Source organism: Zalophus californianus, chromosome 9 (genome assembly GCF_009762305.2).
Source record: "Zalophus californianus isolate mZalCal1 chromosome 9, mZalCal1.pri.v2, whole genome shotgun sequence".
NCBI lineage: Eukaryota > Metazoa > Chordata > Mammalia > Carnivora > Otariidae > Zalophus > Zalophus californianus.
Window position 1 is genome coordinate 35,032,085 of NC_045603.1, and position 14,268 is coordinate 35,046,352.

A 14,268-nucleotide genomic window follows, 5' to 3' on the forward strand; every position below is an offset into this window, starting at 1 on the left:
CCAATGTCTATCACCCAGCCACCCCGTCCCTCCCACCCTACACAGTATAATTTAATATGAATCTATATTTAAGGTTATATTCATATTTCTAAAAATATCCAAGAAATGACTTAGTATGTCTTTCTGCCACACAATTTCAAAGGGTCTCAAAATCAGTCAAGCCCAAGGAAACTACGATAAAAACTCATTGGTAACGTGGGTATGATAACACCATAAGACTAAAATTCCATTTCATTTCGAATTCTTCTCATTTTTTTTCTTTCTTATATGATATACTCAAAATTTTTAAAAGATTTTACTTATTTATTCGAGAGAGAGAGAGCAGCGGGGAGGAGCAAAGGGAGAAGGACAAGCGGACTCCGTACTGAGCGCAGAGCCTGATGCAGGACTTAATCTCAGGACCCTGAGATCCGGACCTGAGCAGAAATCAAGTCAGATGCTTAACCGACTGAGCCTCCCAGGCAACCCTCAAGATTTTTTAATGTGTAGGGAACAAACCTTCCTTATGAGTAGTTCTCAGGTATCCTTGAAGCATTAACTGAAATTAATCTTGAAAAAGTTACCTCATTTGGTGGAAATTTTAAAGTGAAAATCTCAAATCATTGCTTAAAAAAGCAAAGAATTAGCATTCTCAATGACAGTTTTACATTTTCTACTTCAAATTTTATAATAATGCAACACGAACTGTGTGAAGAATTCCAATTTGTAGAACTGTGTGGTTCATTTCAGTTACTCACTCACCCAGTCAGAAGACCTTTTTTCTTTTCCCTACCTTTTAGCAGTCAGGCAAGTTACCCTGGTGTCATTCTCTAGTGTCTACATCATCTTGATTACTATTATGTACCTTATCCTGAGTCACTCTTTACTTTATCAGTTCCCCATTGATAATCCTGCCTGATAGCTATTAAAACTAAAGGGCATAGCCTCTACCCTCAAGACACTTAGAGAAGCTGTATGTCCTTACATGCTAACGGCCAAAGCATTTGGGGGTCAATGGAATCTAAGGCTCTCTGGGTGCTGCTTACCAGTTTTTCCATCTTAGAAAACTTAGATCTGAGATTTTCAAATATTCATTTTTTGCTACTGTATGTCTCACATAGCTTATATATATATGTATGTATATGTATATATATATATATATAATTGTCTTCTTGGGGACCTTCTAGAAATTAGTCCTTTACTACCCCCAAAGAACATGAAAGAATAATTTAAGATATGAATAGGTAAAATGTGGCACATGTTTTGGGATGACACAACAGGTTACCATACCTACAATATGCCATGGGAGGGAAATGAGTACAGATAGAAGTATAGATGGGACTGAAGGGTTAAATTTAAGTGGATGTATAAAGCATTTAATTCCATGTCACAGATTTGTAATTTACCTGGGATCACTAGAAACTTAGTTAATGGTGTTGATGTCTTATTTTTATTTCTCTCTTCTTATTTATTATGCTTTAGAAAGATGACAAAATAGATCTTTAGTAATACAAAAACAGTAGTAAATGAAAACTAATAGACAACACCCACTAATCCACATGAAAACTGATAAGGACCTAAACCAGAGAATTAACCATAATGATGGAAAAGTGAAAATAGGAAGGTAGAAAGAGTCAGGTTAATATCTTAACATCTGACTAGGTAACACCAACTCAGCTCTCAGTGAACACGAAAAGAAAACTGTAACAGGAATTTTACTAAGTAAAACTTATCTTCCTACCTATTTCAAATGGATTTAAGCTAGAGAACATTTAGCATAGATTGTTTGCTTTGAAAATGAAATAGAAACTCAAGATTTCCATACTGATACTACCTAAAAGAGACCAGAGGCCCTCACATCTCCCTTTCGGACCATGATTAGCCAGTAGGAAACAGTAACAGTTCTTTTTCTCAGTTCCAAACAGTTTTTATATTCTGCTCTAAACAGTTGAGTTTGTGGCTCTGTAAACCACATTTTTTCCTTTACAACCAATTCCTTAAGTTTTTCTAAGCGGGAATGTAGAGGGGGACTGTAATATGAGACAAAAGACTCCTTCCTGTTTACTTGTTATCCTTAATGGCATCGTCCAAGGATGCCTTCCCATGCCAGCTACACAGCTGGCTCCTACAGTCAAGTTTTCTCCATTCTCTTTGTGCCCAGCCTCTCTCCTCTGAAATCTGAGATCCAGCTCTGAGGGTCTCAATCTTTCTCCTCTGAGTTTCTGGGGCACCATCATCAGCCACCTTCCCCAGATTCTTGGTATCAGAACCATAAAGGCCCTACCTATCCCAAGCTTCCAAATGATTCTAGCAACCACAAACTCTCTCCCTTGTTCCCCCATTTCTAAAGATGGTAGTTGCTGCTGAAGTTACTACATCTATATTACTTCAGTGTTCCCTTTAGATATTTTTCGTCTTCAGATATGTGTATAACCAACCTTATATTAAAATCTGTTGATCCTTATGTATGCATCACAATATAAAAGTCACCAATCTCACCTAAATCTTGAATCTTAGGGGACCCCCTCATCTTTATCTTCTCAAAGAGATGAGCCCCAGCCACTCACTTAAATTGATTCCAGATATTTTATTCTTCAAAGAATTAATTTCTAACTAAACTGTTTCTCCACATTTTGTATTCTTTGGATTTGAATCTTCAATTGCTAAGATGGCTGTCATTTAGGAACAATTTTTTTTTGTCCTACTCTTTATTAGTCAGAGGACCAGGAGAAAATATACATATATACTCAAATGGTTCAACAAACGAGATTTTAATGACAAAACTGCTAGAAGATAATGAGAAAAACTAGATGAACTTGGTTTTGGCAATGACTTTTCAGATACAACACCAAAGGCATGCTTCATGAAAGAAAGAATTGATAAATTGAACTTCATTGTAATTAAAAATCTCTGCTCTATAAGACATTACTAAGAGAACAAAAAGTCAAGCCACAGATTGGGAACAAATTATTTATAAAAAAACATATCTGACAAAGGACTTGTAATCAAAATATAGAAAGAACTCCAAAGACTCAACAATAAGAACAAAAACGGCAATTACATATGGGCCAAACATTTGAACAGACACCTCACTAATGCAGGTAGCAGATCAAATAAGCATATGAAACAAGGCTTATCGTAACATATCCTTAGTGAATTGCAAATCAAAATGAGATATTACTATATACATAATAGAATGACTAAAATTCAAAACACTGACAACATCAATTTTCATTTACTGTTGGTAGGAATGCAAAATGGCACAGGCACTTTGGAAGGCAGTTTGGCAGTTTCTTACAAAGCTAAATATAATATTAGCACACAGCTCAACAATCACACTCATAGGTACCTACCCAAATGAGATGAAAACTCATGTCCACAAAAAACAAACAAACAAAAAAAACAAAAAACAAAAAAAAACCCTTCACATGAATATTAGATCAGTTTTATTAATAATTGCCCCAAATATTGGAAAGAATGAAAAAAGTGTGATATATCAATACACTGGATAATTATTCTGTGATAAAAAGTAAATGAGCTATCAAGCCCCAAAAATAGAAGATTCTTAATGCATATTGCTAAGTAAAAGAAGGCAACCTAAAAAGGCTCATACTGTATGATTTCATGTATGACATTCTGGAAAAGGCACAGTTAAATAATCAATGGTTGACAGTGTTTCAGGGGAGGAAGGAAAGGATAAATAGGTAGAGCACAGGGCATTTTTAGGGCAGTGAAATTATTCTGTATGATTCTGTAAATGTGGATACATAAAATTATGTATTTGTCCAAAGCCATAGAATTGTAAAACACAAAGAATAAACTACTGTAAACTATGAAATTTAATTAATAATTATGTATCAATATTGGTTCATCAATTGTAACTACACTAATACAAGAAGTTAGTAATAGGAAAAACTATGTGTTGGTGAAGAGGCAGAACTGGGAACTCTTGAAGTTGTATGTGCAATTTTTCAGAAAACTTAAAACTTCTCTAAAACATAAGGCCTGTTGAGAAATAGACTTACAAATGAATCTTCTATGACTTATTGAATACTGAATGAACTAAACTGAATTAAATGACTTTGTATTAATTTTCTTAATTTGCAAACCACTTAGGATAATTGGAGACATTCATGTTTCACAAACCTTAGGGTTGGATTTGCTAATCTACATGATCTGGTATTCATCAGATTTTAGTTAATGGGAAATGGTTTACATTAAATTGGTTGTTTCTGGTTTTAGTCACTTTTACAACAAGTACTAATGAAGTATCAGTATAAACTATAATAACACAGATGAGTACATTTTAATAAATGCTTTACGTATTTCAAAATCACAAATTTATTAATTTGGAGGAATTTCAAATGCCTGTAAGAGATATATACACAACTTAAGATATATTGATATAATAAAACATGTAAAACAGACAAATACTATACTGTAGACCTGAAAGTTGGAGACAAGAATCATAGATTATGAGTCAAATACTCAACTATTAAGTAGTTATTTGTACTTTGTTAACATCCAATCTCTAGGTCTCATTTCCTGATTTGCAAAATGAGAATATTTGTATATATGATCTTTATTTCTTTATTTTTAATTTTATTATGTTATGTCAGTCTTTAATTGTCTTTATGAATTTAAATTGTGTGTGTGTTCATAATATAGTATTACTGATTTGAGACAGACATGTTATAATCACCCTTCATCAAATGACAGTTGTTTCCTGCTCTTCAAGGTGCCTAATTAGCCAAAAGAAGATTACTAAGTGACATAATATTTTATGTATTTATTTATTTTATGTGTCTCTTTTGGGAGTTTATTATGTAATTAGTGTTTGAGATTTTTGGCATAAGGGGTTTCTCAGTTTCATATTCAGTATGTTTATGGTGATTTTAAGTAGTAAGAGACAAGTTAGTTTACATTTTACTAGCTATGGAAATAACATTATAAGCACTCTGAAGTAAGTGCTAACACTTGTCCTTGACAAGTTCTCTACTGATAAAACACATAGTAGTATCTTGCCTCTGTTCTTCAAGAACATAAAATGCTTCCCTTGAGTTTTCAATGAAAATCAAAACATCTTCTATGTTTTGGTGCCAAAAGCACATGTAATTGGCTCCTTGACAGATTTTAGATTTCAATTTCTTCAAAAATCAACATTTGACTATACCATATAGATTTTGATATTATGCAGCTTTTGGAGCTCAGGACATCTGGGCTACTGGATGGGTTATTCACCTTTCTCACCACTGTTATTACTCTTTTATCCTATGCAGTGTATGTAAGCTCCTCCCTTTGGTAAGATATTTAAATCATTTCTGATATATCCACACTTTAGTATCTGGGTTTCTCACTTGGTCTCATCCCTCCCTTTTGTATTCCTCCTATGACTTCTTTTCAATCTATTTGAGCCAATACAGCCCAAGCTATAGGACTTCACCTTCATGGTACCTAACTGTAACCACTCTCTTGACATCACCCCCAAATACTTCACCCTGTTCTCTTCCCACCACTCCTACTACACTCTACCCTATCCTTTAATTCACTCTGCAATTGCTTTCCCTGGTTCTAGGAATCTGGGTTACTGAACTTGCTGGAAAGGACACAAAAGGGCATTGATAATTCTTTAGAACATATGGTCTCTAAATTCACATGATTTATTTAACTCAGCAATCTGTTTACTTGTCCTTAAGCATCCCCTGTCTATAGTCCATTCTTTTTCTTGTACTGGTTTTCATATTTAATACTCCAGCTCCCAGATGTCAGTGCAAAACTATCTTTACACACAAAGACAAAAATATTCACATGAACTAGAGTCAAAAGAAAATGTCTTCATGAAAAGATATTTAACATCACTCATCAGCAGAGAAATGCAAATCAAAACTACAATGAAATAGCACCTCACACCTGTTAGAATGGCTAAAATTAACCATACAAGAAATAACAGATGTTGGCAAGGATGTGGAGAAAGGGGAACTCTTTTCCACTGTTGATGGGAATGCAAAATGGTGCAGCCACTCGGGAAAACACTATGGAGTTTCCTCAGAAAGTTAAAAGTAGAACTAGAACTGGGTATTAAAGGGGGCACGTATTGAATGGAGCACTGGGTGTTATATGCAAACAATGAATCATGGAACACTACATCAAAAACTAATGATGTAATGTATGGTGATTAACATAACATAATAAAATAAAATAAAAAATAGAACTGCTCTATGATCTAGCAATTGCACTACTAGGTATCTACCCAAAGGATACAAAAATACTGCAAAGGAGCACATTTGCCCCAAAGTTTATATCAGCATTATCAACAATAGCCAAATTATAGAGAAAGCCCAAATGTTCATCGACTGATGAATGGGTAAGTAAGTGGTGGTGTGTATACACATACACATACACAATATATATATACTACACACACACACACACACACACACACACAATGGAATGTTATTCAGCCATCAAAAAGAATAAAATCTTGCCATTTGCAAGGACATGGATAGAGCTAGAGAGTATAATGCTAAGGGAAATAAATAAGTCAGAGAAAGATAAATATGAGATACCAGTTGCATATGGAATTCAAGAAACGTAACAGATGAACATAGGGGGACAAAAAAGATAGAGGCAAACATAAAAAAGACTCTTAACTATAGAGAAAAAACTGAGGGTTGCTGGAGGGGAGGAGTGGGGGGGATGGGTTAAAAGGGTGATAGGTATTAAGGAGGCCATTTGTTGTGATGAGCACTGGGTGTTGTATTTAAGTGATGAATCAATAAATTCTACTTCTGAAACTAATATTACACTCTTTGTTAACTAACTGGAATTTAAATAAAAATGTGAAACTAAAAAAGTAAAAATCAATAAAAATAAAAAATAATAAAATGTTTTCAAGCAAAAAAAAAAAAGAAAGAAAATGTCTTGAGTATGGACATAACACTAAGGAATCCTTCCACAATAACTGACTGAGAATCAATTCATCTTTACTTAATTGCATAACTGCTTTAATGTCAGGGATGTGAAAATCATTGTTTCAAAAATGAAAAAAGATCTCATTTATAGATAATTCTATTATGTTAAAATATTCCTTCTAATGAAAATAAAATTAATATAATATTTGTGTAATTGTATTCTGACTTTAAATTGATTTGCTTTAATTGTTTTTCTTTCTTTTTTTTTAATTTTTTATTGTTATGTTAATCACCATATATTACATCATTAGTTTTTGATGCAGTGGCTTTAATTGTTTTTCAACTTTTGAGGATTAACAACTTACTTTACTTCTACAATTTTACTGTGCTTCCAAAACTTTTTCAACTTTTTTGGGTGGTTGATTGGTTTTGTTTGTTTCTTTTCTAGGTGCTTTGAGATCATGATTTTTCTAGGGTTAACAGTAAGAGGCTACAGGAGAGAAAGTCAACAAACAAAAAAACCAATCTTACTTAAATTTAAATGCATTCAAATCTGGACTTTGTATTAATTTGAAAAGAAATGCTAATTCAGATATTCATAAGAATAGAATTATATTCCAGTTTATTAAAGAGATATGTCTGTTACTGGAATTTACTACTAATAAAATCTTCCTTTTCACGAAAATACTATTTATACATTAAAACTACATCCCCAAAACAAAACATAAATTGAATTCTTGGAGAATATAAAACAATCTATATTAATTGATAAGACAGTGTATCCTCACTTAAGCTGTAACTGCCGTTTGCTTGTGTAAGCATAATTTAAAAGTAGCCTGACCATTATAAAATGTTTTTCAATTAAAAGTCGTCTGCAGTATGTAACAAACTGTCCAGATATGCACAAGATTACTTCAGGTGGTAAAGGTGACCTCAGAAAGGAGCTCTGTGATATGATTAAATATATGTTGCTCAAGGTCAAAATGAATATACTGTTACATAAGAGAAACGAAGGTAAAATATAAAAGTAGACTGGAGCACTTGCAGAGAAATAATAATTCAAGCTTTTACTCCTAAAAGCGATAGAACTTGGATTGGTGGGAGAAAAAAGGTACTGCATATCGTGAAAAGTGGAATAATGTGGTCTGAGAAATAGTTGTGATGCATCTCAAGGACACGGAGAAGATTGCTCCAGTTAAAGGCCTGGTGGTTCTAATTCAGAAAAAAAAGATGATTATAAAATTGTATAATTACCAACATTTGTGTAGTGCCTTTGGTTTCAAAGTGCTTTTGCCTACATTTATCACAGCTGATTCTCAAAATGACCTTGTTCAATAGTATTGAACCCTGCTCGAATTTATACAAAAACTATATAAGAGAGATTAAGAGTCTTGGGGCACCTGGGTGGCTCAGTTACTTAAACATCTGACTCTTGATTTCAGCCCAAGTCATGATCTCAGGGTCGTGAGATTGAGCCCCCACATCGGCCTCCATGCTGGGTGTGGAGCCTGCGAAAGATTCTCATTCCCTCTCCTTCTGCCCCTCCCCACCCCCACATGTGCACATTCACTCTCTCTCTAATAAAGAAAAATAAAAATAAAGAATCTTATTGGTAAATCCATGGTGCTGTGTATGTAACACACTAATATAACTAAACCTTTCAAGTAAATTTGAGGAGTTGGAAGTTTTTTTTGGAAAATACAGCACTAAGATAAATAGGCTCTTGTAACGAATTCACAAAAATTACAATTGGTTAACTAAATTATTGCAATTTCGAGAGCATTTTTTCCACCCAAAATCAATCCTAATATTAACATATAACCCTACTTCTTAGAGATATGACATATAATTTCTTCCATTAAAAATAATAATCCTAAAACTTCTTAAACAAATGTTCTACATTTAAAGTAACTTATGACAGGTTCCTTTTTCTCTTTTATGGTTTTCCACAGAAGTAAGCTTTGTGATTTTAAATTTATATTTATCTGTTAGAAGAAGAAAGGAATTTGAGCTGCCATCTTGCGTCCCCGCGTGTGTGCACCTAACCTCAGCTGGTCCGCCCGAGACCCCCTGAGCGCCAACCCTATTCCCCCGCGCGGTCCCATTTCCGCTCCAACAAGATGAAAGAAACTCTCATGAACCAGGAGAAACTCGCCAAACTGCAAGCACAAGCGCGCATTGGTGGGAAAGGAACTGCTTGCGGAAAGAAGGTGGTTCATAGAACGGCTACAGCAGATGATAAAAAACTTCAGTTCTCCTTAAAGAAGTTAGGGGTAAACAATATCTCTGGTATTGAAGAAGTGAATATGTTCACAAACCAAGGAACAGTGATCTATTTTAACAACCCCAAAGTTCAGGCATCACTGGCAGCGAACACTTTCACCATTACAGGCCATCCTGAGACAAAGCATCTGACAGAAATGCTACCCAGTATCTTAAACCAACTTGGTGCAGACAGTCTGACTAGTTTAAGAAGACTGGCTGAAGCTCTGCCCAAACAATCTGTGGATGGAAAAGCACCACTTGCTACCGGAGAGGATGATGATGATGAAGTTCTAGATCTTGTGGAGAATTTTGATGAAGCTTCCAAGAATGAAGCAAACTAAATTGAGTCAACTTCTGAAGAACATAAAACTTGAAGAAGTTACTGGGAGCTGCTATTTTATATTATGACTGCTTTTTAAAATTTTGTTCATGGATCTGATAAAATCTAGATCTCTAATATTTTTAAGCCCAAGCCCCTTGGACACTGCAGCTCTTTTCAGTTTTTGCTTATACACAATTCATTCCTTGCAGCTAATTAAGCTGAAGAAGCCTGGGAATAAAGTTTGAAACAAGGTTAATAAAAAAAAAAAAAAAAAGAAGAAGAAGAAGAAGAAAGGAATTTAGTCATAATAATATAGAAATTCTTTTCTCAAAAAATTTGGTCAAAGAAGTCATGTTATAACAAGCAGTACTATAAATAGCATAAAGGATCTTTGGAAGTTAGGACTACCAAAATCTTTGATTTTTAAACTGAATCTGAACTTAGTTATAGAGGGTTTGAAAAATGTCATATCTTTAATATTCTTATATATCTACACACAAAAATATTTATGCAATGCCTTATTGAGTGCTATATAATTTTGAAAGTAATATATGGAAAGTCAGCCAAAGTAGAAAGAACTTGGTATCATGAAGTTCAAAATGGTGTCTGCGAAAATGACTTTTTGAATATAAAAGAATACTTGTCTATTTTAGTAATAAAAACCATTGCTAGACATTTCTGGACTTGTTCACTACTGAGATGTAGAAAGAGTGAATAACTTATTTCAAGTTCTAAACAATTCAAGTTCTCTCTTGGTGAGATTTGTTATTTTTCTAGGTTGAATGGTAGTTACAAGCCAAGAACCCTACAGATAGTTCCTTAAAAATTGTGTAAGTATTTAAGACCATTCTTTGGTGTTTTTCTTTCTCTGTATCCAGCATAATTCATAATATAAAAAGCTTCTATCATTCTAGGAACTAAGCTATTCCTTTAGGGAATATGGATATAGTTGGATGTCTAACCATAATAGTATATCCCAACAATTTTTTATGAATAATATACTAAATAATATCTTACTAACCTGAAAGTATATTCTTTTATTTTGAAAATTGAAAAAAATTTACATCCATATTCATTTTCATTAAATAAATGCAAAATTTATATGACTTCCATCATTTAAAAAAAAAAAAAAGCATGTGTTAACTTCTCACTTCTCATTTTGCTACACCTGGAGATCCAAATGGAGAACTTTCACCATAGAGACAACTATAAAACCTCAGCATGTTAGAAAATAACCTGAAGTAACCAGATATGAACAGAAGCATACCAACTCTGGAAAATACCAACAGAAGCACACCAAGCTTAGAGAAGAGAGACAATATGAAGTTAGTTCCCCATTTCTGTGGCTTTTCACCTGAAACTAACTGCATCTAAGCACTGGTGGAAAAGCTACAGTGTTTCTGGTTGAGGGAACCAGAAAACTGTTGGTAGAAGACTATCACCAACATGAGTGGGGGAATCCCAGAAAGAAAAGAACCAGAGAATGGATACCCAAATATCCACTGACATTTCTTAACTGACCTCAGAGCCATGGAACCAACTCAGAGTAGCTCACCTAAAGGGATAAGATCTGAATTGACCCTGAAACTGTCATTTGTGAAACAAGAATTTGCAGTTGAAGCACAGGCAAAGAAATCTGGTGTGCAAAGGAAACACTAACCATCAGAGATATAACCCAAAAGCTATACAATTTAACAATCACAATTGTAATGCCCAGGATACAATCCCAAACCACCTGATATATGAACAACCAACAATATAGAATGTATTCCTAAGAGAAAAGAAAATAAAAAAGTCTGAACTTGAGACAAGCCACATACTCAAACTAACAGATAAATATTTTAAGCAGTTATTATTCCTATCCTCAATGATGTAAAAACAAAATATGTTCACTAGATAAATGAAAAATAGGAAGTCTCTGGAGAAAGAAAAATGATTTAAAAAATTCTGGATGGAAGTGTAAAATACAATATCTGAAAGAAAAAAATAATCACTGAGTAGACTTGACAACCAATGAAAAATAATGGCTAAGTGAACTACAAAACAGAGCAATAGAAATTAACAAGGCAAGTAATAGAGAGAAAAGATACTGGAAGGAAAAAAAGAACCTCATCAAATTTTTACATAGTATAAAATAGACCAACATATATGTAATTGAAATACCAGGAAAATTGAGAGAGATCAAAGCAGAAAAAAAAATTCAAAGAAATAGCAAAATTGTTCTAAATTTGAAAAAAGATATAAACATACAAATACATGATGTTCCGCAAATAACAAGCCAAACAAACACTAGAGAAAAGTTTCCAAGACCATAGTCAAACACCTGAAAATCAAAGATTCAAAGAAACTCTTGAAATCAGCTAGCAGATAATGACATATTCAGTGGAACAATGATTTGATCAATGGCTGGCTTCTTATCAGAATGATGGAGGCCTAGAGAGAGTGAAGCAGTATCTTTAAGTGATAAAAATGAAGATTATCATCACAGTATTCTTTATCTAACAAAAATAAAGGTATTTTCAAATAAAAGTAAACTATGAGAATTCATATCCCTCGTACCAGCACTATAAAAATGTTTAAAGAAGTTCATCAGGATCTATGAAAATAATGCTAGAGGGAAATCAGATCCACAGGAAAAAATGAAGAACATAAAAAGTAAAAACCCCAACAAATGAAAAATAGTATCTCTCCTTCGAGTTTTTTCTTAATTTAGTTTATAAGTCACATACTCATTTAAAATTAAAAAAAAAAAAAACCCAGCAAGTATTAGAAAGGATATGTATATGTTCCTATATATCTTTTTGGTTAAGATTCTTTAGATATTTTGTCCTTTGTTTTTTTGTTTTTTATTTTGTTATTTGTTTTATTGTTGAATTTCAAGAGTTCATTATATATTCTAGATATAAATACTATGTCAGATAGGTGATTTGCAAGTCTTTTTTCTCTCAGTCTGTGACTTGTATTTTCATATTAACAACAATTTATTTCACAAATCAAGATTTTTGATTTGTCTATTTATTTGCTTTTTTTTTTGCCTGTTTGTTTTTGCTATGTGACAAAAAATCACATATGCTTGAAAACTAAAAGCGTAGACATGTAACTTGTTTATTAATCAAACTCAGTACATCCTAATAATTCTTACTATTATTATTACTATTAATCAATCCATTAAGATGGTGGTATTTATTGAATTTTGTTTTCATATTTACTCATTTTCTTCATGTAGGAAAGAATGTTCCTATATACAATTTGTTAGCTATATGACTGGTCATATAGCCCCAAGACATAGTTTTCTTCTATAAAATGTGCATAATATTAATCTTAATTTTTTGTGGTTCTTAAAGGCAATTGAGAAAGTGAAAGTTATTTCTAATTATAAAGCATTATAAATGAAAGGTATTATTATAACTGCTGTGATTACATCATCATGTGGGAGATTTATAGCTAAGGAAAATGGTGAGATGTTATTGTCCCTACATTTAACTCTTCAGACTAATCAGGTGAAAAGCTATACTCCTAAAAATGGCATAATTTTCCTGGTTAGAAACTTAATATTTGATCCACGTTTCTCCTCACAACCACTTATTGCTTTATGATTTCAGAATATATTTTTGAAGCAGTGTAAATTCTTCACATGGAATAAATACTTAGGCTTGGGGAAAGAATGGGAAAAAGAAAAATCACAATCTGCTACACTAGTTTGAGTAGGTATTAGAGAATTGAAACAGAAAGTCATTAAAGGTGTCAGTTTTCATTTCAGCCATACATAATTTCATAATACAAAAGTAAATGAGATTTAAAATATATTATTTTTTATTAAATTATGGCCTTAAAACTCCTCTGAATAATACTAAGGAAAGATAATTTAAGAATTCGAAACTAAAAATTTACTTAGAAAGGCAGAACTCATTCCAGCTAACCTCTGAATGATCAGAACTTGTGGCTTGACAAATTGTCCCAAAGCCAGCCAGAGTTTAAGAGAGCCAACCTCACAACTTGCCAATGGATTCTGCTGTTTAAAAAAATATATACAGGGTTTCCAAAAGCTAAATAGAAGTCTATTCATAATAACTATTCTTATATCACCATTTTAGTCTTGATGACTCACAGGTGTAGGAACCTTATTTTGGATCTTGAACCTCCTGATTCCATGCTTGGAAAAGGGGCTGCTGTTCAAAATATTTGAGCTGATGATGCTCAAAACATGTAAGAAGAAACTTAAGACTCAGTGGTAGGACAAGATCAGTAAGAACACTCAGAGAATTTCAATATTAATGAAAGAAATATTTAATTTTTAAAAGCATTTCCATAACAAATTATTAGAGCTATCATACCTAAAATTACAGCAAGAGAATTGCATAGGCAGCCAGTGTTTTGTAAATCTACTAAATGGCAATGTTATATTCACTCTTTTTTATGTGAAATCTTCTTTTAGAGACCCAATTTAAAAAGCGTTTGCAAGATAAAAAGATGTATATGCAATAACAACACCAAGTAAATTTAGTTACATTACGCCACAAAATGTCAACACTGGAAAAAGTTATGAAAGTGGTGGGAAGGTAGTTGAGGAACATTTAAGTTTAACAGAAAAGATTCATATTTATGCCTGTCTTTGTTGTCTTTTGAACAGCAAAATAAAATTGAAATCTAAAAAAAAAATCTTAGATTCCTTTTGGATAACTCATAATTATTTCAAAATCTTCTTGGTCCTATTCTCATTCCCCAGCCACTGTGATAGCAATAGTTTTATAAAGACTCTGACTAGCTTCATGTTGACATAATTGGATATTA

General features: G+C 33.0%; 1 protein-coding gene across 1 annotated transcript; it reads left to right on the forward strand.

Moving 5' to 3' along the window:
* Positions 1-1,608: 1,608 nt before the first annotated feature.
* LOC113922223 (transcription factor BTF3-like) lies at positions 1,609-9,731 on the forward strand. Its single transcript, XM_035729297.1, has 2 exons — positions 1,609-1,617; positions 9,011-9,731. Exon 2 carries the CDS (start codon positions 9,011-9,013, stop codon positions 9,494-9,496), a length of 486 nt encoding a protein of 161 aa, XP_035585190.1. The 5' UTR covers positions 1,609-1,617; the 3' UTR covers positions 9,497-9,731.
* The last annotated feature ends 4,537 nt before the right edge of the window (positions 9,732-14,268 follow it).